This window comes from Bombina bombina, chromosome 11 (assembly GCF_027579735.1).
Source record: "Bombina bombina isolate aBomBom1 chromosome 11, aBomBom1.pri, whole genome shotgun sequence".
In the NCBI taxonomy this organism is placed as follows: Eukaryota; Metazoa; Chordata; class Amphibia; order Anura; family Bombinatoridae; genus Bombina; species Bombina bombina.
Genome location: NC_069509.1, coordinates 86,486,759 through 86,500,661, shown reverse-complemented (window position 1 = coordinate 86,500,661; position 13,903 = coordinate 86,486,759). Strand labels below are relative to the sequence as shown.

The 13,903-nt window shown below is 38.2% G+C and overlaps 1 protein-coding gene across 1 annotated transcript in view; it reads left to right on the top strand.

Annotated features, from left to right (window-relative positions):
• CLCN7 (chloride voltage-gated channel 7) overlaps positions 1 to 13,903 on the top strand; it is a 373,281-nt gene that overhangs the window by 333,730 nt on the left and 25,648 nt on the right. The window contains exons 22-24 of the mRNA XM_053694644.1: positions 6,969 to 7,028; positions 7,797 to 7,973; positions 10,325 to 10,405. Coding sequence (XP_053550619.1) covers positions 6,969 to 7,028; positions 7,797 to 7,973; positions 10,325 to 10,405 — 318 coding nt within the window. The remainder of the gene's footprint in view (positions 1 to 6,968; positions 7,029 to 7,796; positions 7,974 to 10,324; positions 10,406 to 13,903) is intronic.

Genomic DNA, 13,903 nt, shown 5'->3' with positions numbered 1-13,903 from the left:
CTTGCCGTGTCCTTCATTCCATTCCACGCCCGTCAGTGGCTCAGTGTATGGAAGTAATCGGCTTAATGGTGGCGGCAATGGACATAGTGCCATTTGCGCGCCTGCATCTCAGACCGCTGCAATTATGCATGCTAAGTCAGTGGAACGGGGATTACTCAGATCTGTCCCCGCTACTAAATCTGGATCAAGAGACCAGAGATTCTCTTCTCTGGTGGCTATCTCGGGTCCATCTGTCCAAGGGTATGTCCTTTCGCAGGCCAGATTGGACAATTGTAACAACAGATGCCAGCCTTCTAGGTTGGGGTGCAGTCTGGAACTCCCTGAAGGCGCAGGGATCGTGGACTCAGGAGGAGAAACTCCTCCCAATAAATATTCTCGAGTTAAGAGCAATATACAAGGCTCTTCTGGCTTGGTCTCAGTAAGCAACACTGAGGTTCATCAGATTTCAGTCAGACAACATCACGACTGTGGCTTACATCAACCATCAAGGGGGAACTTGGAGTTCCCTAGCGATGTCAGAAGTCTCCAAGATAATTCGCTGGGCAGAGTCTCACTCTTGCCACCTGTCAGCTATCCATATCCCAGGCGTAGAGAACTGGGAGGCGGATTTTCTAAGTTGTCAGACTTTTCATCCAGGGGAGTGGGAACTCCATCCGGAGGTGTTTGCTCAATTGATTCTGCGTTGGGGCAAACCAGAGTTGGATCTCATGGCTTCTCGCCAGAATGCCAAGCTTCCTCGTTACGGTTCCAGGTCCAGGGACCCAGAAGCAACGCTGATAGATGCTCTAGCAGCGCCTTGGTTCTTCAACCTGGCTTATGTGTTTCCACCTTTCCCTCTGCTCCCTCGACTGATTGCCAAGATCAAACAGGAGAGAGCATCGGTGATTCTGATAGCGCCTGCGTGGCCACGCAGGACCTGGTATGCAGACCTAGTGGACATGTCATCCTGTCCACCATGGACTCTACCTCTGAGACAAGACCTTCTAATACAAGGTCCTTTCAATCATCCAAATCTAATTTCTCTGAGACTGTCTGCATGGAGATTGAACGCTTGATTCTATCAAAGCGTGGCTTCTCCGAGTCAGTTATTGATACCTTAATACAGGCACGAAAGCCTGTTACCAGGAAAATCTACCATAAGATATGGCGTAAATACCTTTATTGGTGTGAATCTCTGAGTTATCTGCCTTACATTGTGATTCTCCTTATCTGATTTTTCATTCAGACAAGGTAGTTCTCCGTACCAAACCTGGGTTTTTACCTAAGGTGGTTTCTAACAGGAATATCAATCAAGAGATTGTTGTTCCATCATTGTGTCCTAATCCTTCTTCAAAGAAGGAACGCCTTTTACATAATCTGGACGTAGTCCGTGCCTTGAAGTTCTACTTACAGGCTACTAAGGATTTTCGTCAAACATCTGACCTGTTTGTCGTTTACTCTGGACAGAGGAGAGGTCAAAAAGCTTCGGCAACCTCTCTCTCCTTTTGGCTTCGGAGCATAATACGCTTAGCCTATGAGACTGCTGGACAGCAGCCCCCTGAAAGGATTACAGCTCATTCTACTAGAGCTGTGGCTTCCACCTGGGCCTTTAAAAATGAGGCCTCTGTTGAGCAGATTTGCAAGGCTGCGACTTGGTCTTCGCTTCACACCTTTTCAAAATTTTACAAATTTGACACTTTTGCTTCTTCGGAGGCTGTTTTTGGGAGAGAGGTTCTACAGGCAGTGGTTCCTTCCGTTTAAGTTCCTGCCTTGCCCCTCCCATCATCCGTGTACTTTAGCTTTGGTATTGGTATCCCACAAGTAATGGATGATCCGTGGACTGGATACACTTAACAAGAGAAAACATAATTTATTTATTTTTCTTGTAGTGTATCCAGTCCACGGCCCGCCCTGTCCTTTTTAAGGCAGGTTTAAATTTTAATTAAACTACAGTCACCACTGCACCCTATGGTTTCTCCTTTCTCGTCTTGTTTCGGTCGAATGACTGGATATGGCAGTGAGGGGAGGAGCTATGTAGCAGCTCTGCTGTGGGTGATCCTCTTGCAACTTCCTGTTGGGAAGGGAATATATCCCACAAGTAATGGATGATCCGTGGACTGGATACACTACAAGAGAAATAAATTTATCAGGTAAGCATAAATTATGTTTTTTTGGCCTCTCTAGGGAGTGTGGGACAAGCTCAATTTTATACAAAAGCAAGAGGCGTTAAATGTCCTTTTAAGAAATGTTTTGTGGTAACTTGAATTTTTCATTAAAAGTATAGTGGAGAATTACCAGCTACTCAGTCCCAGTGGGCAGTTTGTTGTTTATCTCATTGGGCAGTTCATACTTGTATGTGCCAAGATGGCAGTGGGACACATTTAATACATAAGTGCAGGTAGGTTTGGTCTGTTGATAGCAACAGCTTTGGTTTGCCTCATTTACTCTCTACAGTGATTGTAGCCCCTTCTTCTGTGCAGGTAAGTGTATTTCCCACTGGTAGACACATATATCTATATATCTATATCTATATATATATATATATATATATATATATATATATATATATATATATATATATATATATATATATATATATTTTTTTTTTTTTTAAATTCTGAGAAATTTGTACACTTGCCCCCTCTTGAGTGCCATTCCAGCTGGACATCTGGGATGATGTTCCTTAATAGGACAATAGACAAAAATGTCTTAAAAAAAATGACACCATCCTAATATGTTAATTTTTTTATTGTTATGGCCAATTGCCAACCTCCAGCCACCAGATAACCACTGTTATTTTCTTAACGTTGTTCTATTGTTTTATAACATCTTATTTTTGCTGTGGCAAATTAGGGGCATATATGTAGCAAGATAAGGTTTGTGAAGCCTCCCATGTTTACTTTTAATCATCAAAATTGTAAAACTCAGTTTCAGAGTTAAAGGGACAGTCTGATACATAATTTTTATTGTTTAAAAAGATAGATAATCCCTTTATTACTCATTCCCTAGTTTTGCATAACCAACACGGTTATATTAATATACTTTTTACCTCTGTGATTACCTTGTATCTAAGCCTCTACAGACTGCCCCCAGATTTCAGTTCTTTGGACAGGCTTGCAGTTTAGCCAATCAGTGCCCTCATATAAATAACTCCATGGGCGTGAGCACAATGTTATCTATGTGGCACACATGAACTAACACCCTCTAGCTGTGAAAAACTGTTACATGCATTCAGATAAGAGGCAGCCTTCAAGGACTTAGAAATTAGCATATTAGCCTACCTAGGTTTAGCTTTTAAAGGGACAGTCTACACCAGAATTTTTATTGTTTTAAAATATAGATAACTCCTTTATTACCCATTCCCCAGTTTTGCATAACCAACACAGTTATATTAATATACTTTTAACCTCTGTGATTATCTTGTATCTAAGCCTCTGCAAACTGCCCCTTTATTTCAGTTCTTTTGACAGACTTGCAGTTTAGCCAATCAGTGCCTGCTCCCAGATAACTTCACGTGCACAAGCACAGTGTTATCTATATAAAACACGTGAACTAACACCCTCTATTGGTGAAAAACGGTTAAAATGTATTCTGAAAAGAGGTGGCCTTCAAGGTCTAAGAAATTAGCATATGAACCGCCTAGGTTAAGCTTTCAACTAAGAATACCAAGAGAACAAAGCAAAATTGGTGATAAAAGTAAATTGGAAAATTGTTTAAAATTACATGCTCTATCTGAATCATGAAAATTTTATTGTGGCCTAGACTGTCCCTTTAACAAAGAATACCAAGGGAACAAAGCAAATTTGATGATAAAAGTAAATTGGAAAGTTTAAAATTACATGCCTTATCTGAATCATAAAAATTTAATTTTGACTAGGCTGTCCCTTTTAAATTACAAGAAATGGGATCAAAATAAATAATAAAAGTATATTGTGTTGCAAAGTTGTTTTACTGTGCATAATTTAACATTTTGTATTACATTCTCAAAGAGTTTGATGTGACAATACAAAGCTCTTGCCCACACGCTGAGAGACGTCTAATTGAATATACAGCATCCAAAACCCTTTTAAAAAATCCTGTTTTCCACTGTGACGTACCTCCACTAACATCCCTTTCTCTGAGCTATTGCGGGTTTTTTCAAGTATGGCTTCTATTAGAAGATCATCCTTTTTTAAACTCGGTTAATTGTATAAATAGAGTTTATAAATCAGGAAAAACTTTTAAAGGAGGGCAACATTCAATAGGATATTTTCATATATTTACATATAATTTAATTTACGTGCATTAAAAACAGTGTTGACACACAATGCGTTTTTTTCCCAATATTTCATATAACCCCTTCCCGCCGTTAGAACATTCCATGCTGGGCTTTAGCACGGTTAGGAAGGGATGGGACGTTCTAGTTGTTTTGGCTGTACTGAAGCCATAACGGCTTCCTAGATGGGATCGCGGGCTAGAGGGCATGCATGTGTTGTAACTCCAAAGGACTTGTCTCAGAAGATTTCCGTGGATCAGTCCTTGAATTTGTAATGGAGACAACACTACATGGTTTAGAGTGCCTCTTTTCAGCAGCCACATCAGCAGCCACATTGGTCAGTGATCTCAATAGGCTGGGGGATTGTTTGCTAATCTTTGAGGATAATCTCCTCTGGATATGGATAATCAAACAACTTTGAATCAATATTCTGAAACTCCAGGTGATTTCATGATTCTTCACCCTTTCCCCAGTCTGAGGTATGTGCTCGATGACGGTATGCTCAGGCAATACTGGTAGATGCCAAAGTACTCTGGTTGTTCAAGCTTATTTACACCTCTCCTTTTGTGGTACTTCCCAAAGTAATAGCCAGAATCAAGGAGAAACAGTGTCAGTGATTCTGATTACTTAGGCTTAGCCTCGCAGAACTTGGTATTCAATTCTAGTTCAGATGTCTTCTTGCCCACAGTGACATCTGCCTCTTAGGAAAGACCTTCTGTCCCAAGGTCCCTTATTCCATCAAGATCTTCAGAACATGGCTTTGATGGCCTGGCAATTGAAAGCATGATTCTATCTAATAGAGTATTGTCTGACAAGGATATTGACACCTTTTTTCATGCGAGGAAGCATTTTGTCAGACATATTTATCATAAGGTCTGGAAGACTTATCTAGCCTGGTGTGTTACTATGACTTATCATTAGAAGTGATTTTGAATTTCTAGGATCCTGTAATATCAGCTAGCTCTCTCAAGGATCAGAGTATTGCTTTGTTTTTGCTGTTCAACAGGAAGATTACCAAAATTCCTGATATACAGATTTTGTGCAGCCTCTGATCAGGATCAAACTTTTCATTAGACCTGCAACACCACATTTGATTCTCAATTTGGTGTCTGAGCTTTCTGCTCCGTATTGTAAGCCTCGTTTATTCATTTATAATCAGGTTAAGGCTGTTTTATTATAAAAAAATATACAGTATATATAAAGTGTTTATAGGTACAAGCAGACAGCTAAAAGGGAGAATAGAGGAAGATGGTGAAATAATCTCCAGGAGAAATAAATTACGTATTATCTAAAAATCTCCCCTGGCAGGGTGTTGGCACAATTATTAACAATTTCAAATTAATTGTACATAGACATACAAAGAAAAGTGTGCCAAACCCTGTATTCTGAATTTAAATATCACCACCTTATAAAATGAGAATATTATGTGAACTGTCATTCTCACATCCCCTAGCTGGGGCACTAGCTGGAAAAGCGTTGTCTCTCCTTTTAATCTGGGGACCATAGCTAACATTTCTTATGAGTTCAAATATTTACCTAAATGGAATTGTAGCTCCCGGATTGTAGCAGCTTAGTATATTTTGAATCTTGCAAATCGCTGTGTTGTTTAATACCTCTCACCTCTATTAGGAATTATATGGCCATAGATCCTAGGTTTTAAAGCACAGCTATGGTTGAGTTTTTTTTAATTGATCTCTGTACTTGCTTGATTGCTAACTCAATAAATATAGATATGCATGAGTATGAAAGTTCATATATGATTCACATATTATTCTCCTTTTATAAGATGGTGATATTTAAATTCAAAATACAGGGTTCAGCACACTTTTCTTTGTATGTCTATGTACAATTAATTTGTAACAAGCAGATACCTGCTAGTACCTAAGATGGCAGACAGTAGTTGGGGGGAGGGCCAAAGAGCTGTTTGGGCGGGATCAGTGAGGTTGGAGGGTAAGGGGAGATCCTACACAGCTTACATTTTCATATTGGCAGACTGTCTGCCAGTACCTAAGATGGGGGTGACCAGTGGGGACATGAGGAAGGGAAGAGAGCTGTTTGGGAGGGATCAGGGGGTGGGAAGTATCAGGTGGAAGGGTAATCTCTACACTAAAGCTAAAATTAACCTTACAAGATACCTTATTAACCCCTTTACTGTCGGTAAGAATAGAAGTGTGGTGCGCAGCTGCAAGTAGTTGCCTTCTAATTTCCAAAAAGCAATGACAAAGACAAATATGTGTGCTATTTTTAAACAAAGGGGATCCCAGAGAAGCTTTTACAGCCATTTGTGTCATGATTGCACAAGCAGTATTTAGATAATTTCAGTGAGAAACCCAAAGATTGTGAAAACATTGCATTTGGCTGTGAAATGGTGGCATGAAATATATCATAATGGGCCTAGATCAATACCTTGGGTTGTCTACTTAAAAATATATATAGTTACAGCTAAATAAAAATTAAAAAAACACAAGGCTCTATTTTTGCTAAAAATTCTCCTCTATTTTGCACAAGTTTTATTAATGAAAGTCCCGGGAGTGAAGGGGTTAAATCGAAGTTGGTGCTAATATATCCAAATATGTCATAACCATGTTTTTTTTCTATTTTAAAATGATCTTTAGATGCTTTTGTAATGTATATTCTCCACTTATTGATAGAGGCTATCTTTATGAATATGTTCCCATTTATGTTTTTGTTCTGCAAGATGTATAACGCCTGCATTTCTTTGTCTTGTTTGTAGCCAGCCAGATTGTGTGGACTGATACTTCGATCCCAATTGATAGTTCTTCTTAAACACAAGGTATGAGATCTTCTGTTCATATTTAGATTGTAAAATACATTTTAAAATGATAATGTACCTTAATAGGACTTTACAAAGTCTCATAATTGTAAATGAGTCTATTTTGTACAGTATGTTTTCTTACTCTAAGTAGCACTCACTAACAAAGATTTTCCCCCCCTTATAAAACTCAAATCTCAAAATTCCATAGGAGTCTGCCTACATATCCTTTTCATCAAAGGATACCAAAAGAACAATGTTCCTTTAATCTCTCCACCCACCCAAATTCCACCAAATGTTATAGGCAAATTACTTACAAATTATCCAAGTCTTATTCATTATAATTGATAAGATAGATCGTTTGAAATCTCTCAAGTCTGCTTTTCATTTAAGGATACCAAGCGAACAAAGCAAATTAGATAATTGAAGTAAATTAGAATTTTGTTTAAAATTGTATTCTCTATCTGAATCATGAACGATCATTTTAAATTTCTCAAGTTTGCCATTCAATTTTTCCAGTTTTGTGGCATCTCTGTTTGGTTAAGATATTGCTCTACTAACCTTTAGTTTCATTGATTATTCTTTCTCCAGAACCCCCCCAAAATACACAGTGACCGTTGTGATGTTTGCTATCTCTGTATGTTGAGTGCTCATGCTGTACTATTATTTTATTGGCATAAGACAATGCATTTTAGTAGATATTTAACTTTTCAGTTGTACTACCACTTGTGGTTTATTGCTGACATTTACTCTATATAGTATTTGTTTTGTTTCCTTTTTTTATTTTAGGTGTTTGTTGAGAGAGAAAATCTGAGTGTAATTCAAAGGCGTCTGAAGTTAAAAGATTTCAGGGATGCTTACCCACGCTTTCCACCAATCCAGTCAATCCATGTTTCCCAAGATGAACGAGATTGCCTGATGGATCTTACGGATTTTATGAACCCAACTCCGTACACTGTACCTCAGGTTTGTAGAGCTCATTTGCCAGTTTTTGTTTTATACGTTTATCTATCCCTACTTGTTTGTAAGTTTCTTCTGGTGCCAGTCCAACCCACTTTGTTTCTTAAAGGTAAAGGTTTTACCTTTTAGGTTTCTGAAAATCCATAAACCTGTAGCAACCATGGGTAATACTTAGTGTGCACTCTCTGGCTATGTCTTTATGTGAGGCTTGACACATTGTCATGACACCTGGAACACTCTCTGCTGAAGACCATAGCACTGACTTCCCTGTTCTAAACTGCTGCTATTTTCAGTTGTTGAAGCCAGAAGAAAAATTAGAGGGTCAGGGCGGAGGAGCAACCCAACATGTTAAAGCCAATCCTAAGTATATAGTCATACTCAGGAATATGTTGTCACTTTAAATATAAATAAAGTTTATATTATTGTTATTTTTATAATCTCCTATTAAAGAAGTAAAGATTGTTTGTGATTATTTTTGTAACCGTTTTTTGTTTCTTTTATGAAGCTTTATGCTATAATAAGCATTTTGTTCTTCAGTAAAAATGAAACCTGATATATAATTTTTTTTAGTTGTCAGTCTTTAGCCCTTCACCTGTCTAATATGGTATAATAGTATCTCAGAAAAAGAAAAAATAATCTCTGGCACACAGTTAAACACATAGGTAAATCGGCAAAAGTGGAACCAAAAATCATAAAACTTAACTTTTACTTGCAGATATTAAAATACACAACATCCTACCTGGGATAAATAAAAAAAAACACATACAGTTTAAAAACAGAGTAGCACTGTTGGGGGTCTGGATTTAACACAGTACAATGTGTCTATTTAAAGCAATAATCAAAGCAGCTCTCAGTACACACATCAAGCATATTCCAACACTGTCAGAAGCCCATTGCAAGATGTCCACTGAGATAAAAAGATCCCTAGTAACCTACTGACTGTGTTTGGGTGATACCCAACAAAGGTGGGTGCAGGAAGGAGCTTATCAGACTATCTCTCAATAGATATTATTTGCAATTATTGTAAAAAAAAAAAAATTCCGGTCTTGCAGTGACTAAGGAATTAGCCAAACATACCAAAATTACCAATTTATGATAACAGAGAGCGCACAAATTAACATAATAATCTCCAGACTACTTACAGACAGGCGAACGCCTAGCGCACGTTTTGCCTGGGCTTTTTCAAAGGCGTAGTTTAGTCCCAATCATTGGATACCTTTTATTTGCCTATTGGCCAATCAAATCGTCTATGTAGCCACATCATAGGTCATGTGATCGCATGACACACAACTGTTATAGCTGATGGGCGTATCACTAGTGTGTAGATGTACATTTTTTTGTATAAATACAGTGTAGACATATTTTCTTATTATAACATTCGTGTGAAGTGTGTTTATTAAGAGAGTAGTTTTTTTTTTATACATGGCACTGTATTTTCATTATAGCCATCAGAGCACATAGTATGGAATGTGTATATCCATGTTCAACAACTACAAAGTGTAGATTGGTAATTTAACCCTTTTAAGGACACAGCTTTCAGTTTGCTCAATGGTTTTATGACGGAAAAAATCCGTCATGTCCTTAAGAGGTTTAAGAGGTAATATTCATAGGTGGATGGGGGATTAATACCACATATAATATTGTATATCAAATAGATAGGTATAGAACTAATCTCTTAATCAAAATTAAATTTCATATATTGCCCATACATTTATATTTCACAATGGAGTGCAGGGGGTGCCCTAGTGGTAGATATACAATGGTATCTCAGAGAAAGAAAAAAACTCTCTCTGGCACACTTAAACACATAGGTAAATTGAAATACACAACATCCTACATGGATGCTGGGTATCACTAAAACAGTCAGTAGGTTATTAGGGGTCTTTTTTTATCTCAGTGGACATCTTACAATGGGCTTCTGACGGTGTTGGAATTTGCTTCATGCTGTGTCCTGAGAGCTGCTCTGATTATTGCTTTAAATAGACACTTTGTACTGCGTTAAATCCAGCCCCCCCCCCCCCCCCCGACAGTGCTACTTTGTTTTTAAACTGTATGTGTTTATATTTATCCCATGTAGGATGTTGTGTATTTTAATATCTACAAGTAAAAGTTAAGTTTTATGATTTTTTTGGCTACATTTTTGCCAATTTACCTATGTGTTTAAGTGTGTGCTAGAGTGTGTGTTTTCTTTTTCTGAGATACTATTGTATATCTACCACTAGGGCACCCCCCACACTCCATTGCGAAATATGAGTGTATGGGTAATATATGAAGTCTAATTTTGATGAAGAGATTAGTTCTATTCCTATCTTTTTTATAAATACTAATCTGGTTTAATGTCTTTTTATGAATTTCAGGAAGCTTCCCTGCCAAGAGTTTTTAAGCTATTCCGTGCCCTTGGTCTAAGACATCTGGTTGTGGTGGATTGTAAGAACAGGGTGAGTATATACATGTCTGCAGACTAATCCTGACTAATTGACAAACATGGCAACATCTTCCAATCGTTTTTAAAGAATAAGATCTCGGTTGTCTTTGTGCTTTGCCTAGATTACATTTTGATATGTAGAAATGAGTCTTAATTGTTAATATGAAAAAAAATGCAGTTCACTTTTTCTCCCCTCTTATTTTGTTCCCATTGATCCATTTTATCTGAGTGTATTGAATTATTTACAAATAGCTTATTTACCCTTATTTCTGCATTTGAAATAGATGATTTAGCCTGTGGTATCCCTACCTGTAATTAAAGTTTCTATAGTTAAGTATTGGCTATTGACAGGCTATGTAAACAGCCAGCAGAAGAAATTACACTCCCAGTGGGGGTGTAAGAGAATTAGGTAATAACATGTTGATGTTCCATTGTTCTCTCTAAGTATAGGTTTACAGACAGATATAAGTTAAGGAACTATGTGTCTCTTTGTATAAGTGATAAAATAATGAGATCTGAGTTTACCTGCAAGCTCAAACCATTTTAATGGGATGTGGAATAACAAAAACAGCCATTTCATATACACAAATAAACATGAAGAAGCAATTTTTCTTACATGTTACGGTAAAACAAGTAATTGGAAATACAACTATTTTACAGTACACTGTTACTTTCTTGATTCATATAGAAGCAGCAATAAGCAGTTTACTTCTATTATAAAAATTGTTTTATTCTATGGCATTGTTTGCTGATACCATATAGAAGATATAATAAAAAATAAAAAAACAACAATAAGCAGTTTACTTCTATTATAAAAATTGTTTTATTCTATGGCATCCTTTGCTGAAAAATAAACCTAGATCAGCTCATAGGAGTGTCTTTAGTACTCTGTAGCAGCAGTGTTGGCATCTGTTTTATAATATATATATATTGTTGCAAGCACTGCTGCCATACAGTGCTAAAGACACGTGCACGCTCCTGAGCTGCTGTGAGCCTTCCTAGGTTTACTTTTCAGCAAAAGTTATCAAAGGAACAAAGTAAAAGCTATAATAGAATTAAATTGTAAAGTTCCTTAAATTTGCACACTTATTTAATTGGGCATTCTGTGTTACAAGCGTTTTATCACATGCTTATCATTTTTTAATTATTGAATTAGTTTGAGTAGATAAGAAGCTGATGCTAAAAATCATTATATACAATCAAAATGTTTGTAATAAGTAACTGAAGCTTCTATTACAAATAAATAGGTGTGAGTGAACCTACTTTATCACTATAACTATAATATAGACTAAGACAAATTCTTCTTAAATTGAAAGAGTCCACAGCTGCATTCATTACTTTTGGGAAATAAGAACCTGGCCACCAAGAGGAGGCAAAGACACCCAGCCAAAGGCTTAAATACTCCTCCCACTCCCCTCTTCCCCCAGTCATTCTTTGCCTTTCTTCCCAAGCGGATGGCAGATTTGTAAAAAAAATTTAATTTTTGTTTTTTGTCTCTTATGGAGGGTAGTACTCTTCGGCATGGGACAGGAGTTTTAAGTAATCCTGTCAGTCTCTCAGTGAGGGCTTGGATGAAAGTTAGAGTCCGGAGATGCAGGGAGAGTATTTCTGCAACACCATCCCGACTCATGTAAACAGCTCCTAAAGCAATCGGCGTTGTCGAACTTTGCTCCGCTGCCTGCTTTCTTCTCTCAAGTTCATGGCGGAGGTGATGCTACTATCCGTCACACTTGAAAGGCCGTGTTCCTGTTCCATGGCGTAGATTCCGGTAAGATTGTTTCATTTTACTTTATTCATCAATGTACTGTAATGTGAATGTTTTCCCGAGAGGCTACCACCTTGCGGGTCTAACTAATGTCAATAGGGTCTCAGTGAGTCTCTTTTAGTATCTTGGAATCGAGGGTTAATATCTCCTGAGGTGGGTAATTGAACAGGGGGGTTTATAATCATGTTTGTTATGTGATTCAACCTGCTTATGTGTGATGTTTATGGGCTCGTGGTTTGGAACATTGAGGCCTTTGGAAGTGACGCAGCCTTTTAGTTGGGCGCGCTTTTTTGGACTGTACGGTTCACCTTGTGTCGGGCGTGGTTACGTTCCATTTTCCATTTCCGCATTCTCGACCGTGTGGCGAAGGAAATATTCTAGTCCGCAGGGGTCTGGTCATAGGAGGTGGTGAGTGCCCCAGCCATTGTGGGCGTCAGGTGCCGTTTTTGTTTTACGACTTTAGTCCATACTTATATATCCTCTATCAGTTATGGAGGATTCTGACGCTGAGACTGTGCTAATTTCTGAGTCAGTTATGGAGTATTCTGATACTGAGACTATTTTAATTTCAGATTCTCTGTCCGGTGATGAATCCGGACTGGCCTCGTTGACACATGTCAACCAGTTTTGTTCCGTATGCCATTTTAGAGCGCCTTGTTCCTCTGGCTCAGGGAATCAAGGGACAGCTGAGCCATCCGTCTCTGGGGGGTCCTGTTCTCTGAGAGGCGAGTTCCCTACCAATTCATACTTCTACACATGCGGGTAACCCAGTTTCTGATTCCTCCATGCAGGGTGGCGTGTTCCCCCCGGAGGTTGCAGCATGTTTTTGCTTCCACAAAATGTTGGCGATTGTTCATCTGCAGAGTCCAGACGTTTAAGAATGTGCTCGTGCCCTATTGTCCCTGGCCTTCTGCCTTGGGGAGGGCCTCTACAGTTCCCTGCGGGTGTAACTGTTCCTGAGTGTTGTGCCTTTCGATACAGGATTGCACGCCTTCGCGTATTGCTCAGACATGTTTTTCAGTTATTGAATGACCCTATTGTTACTGGATACAGGCATTTTCAGTCTGCTAATCCGAATGGTGCACCTCATTAGACATGTGGGGATGACGTAATCTCCTGATTGTCATTTGATTGAGATCTTTCCCAGTTTTTTGAAAGATAGGGCTCCGTTTGGCTGGTTCTGCTGGCAGGCCTGTGTCTTTTTTAGCGTTAACCTCCGGGTTTCCTTATATTTTATTTGTATCCGATGGGATGTCTTTTATTTGGTTTTGTTTCCTACAGGAACCTTCTGGGATCAATACTTCTTCGGATGTTGTTTTGGACACGTTAGTATGTTATAATGTCTGGTTTCTTTTTTTCTCCTCTATGTGGGAGAATTTTGCCTTTTTAGGGCTCTGTGGGCCTGATCCAACAGCTTGTATTATTTTATGCTGTCTAGCCTGCAAAGGGTTTTTTTTTTTTTTTTTTTCCAAATAATTTTTTTATTGAGGCAATATGGCAAGTAAAAATACAAATTCAAATAGAATCATCATGGCAACATGCCCATTTGACAAACATCAGGAATTACATGGTGGATTAAACAAGCATGTCTTCACAGCTGAACAAGGTATATTTTCTAGCCATGGATATTACCTCATTTTACATAAGTGCATTTTTAATAGGACAAATAACACAAATTAAAACAACTAGCTTAGTGTAAGCCTAATTTCATTAACCAATTCGTAACATCTGCAGGCTCATAATTGT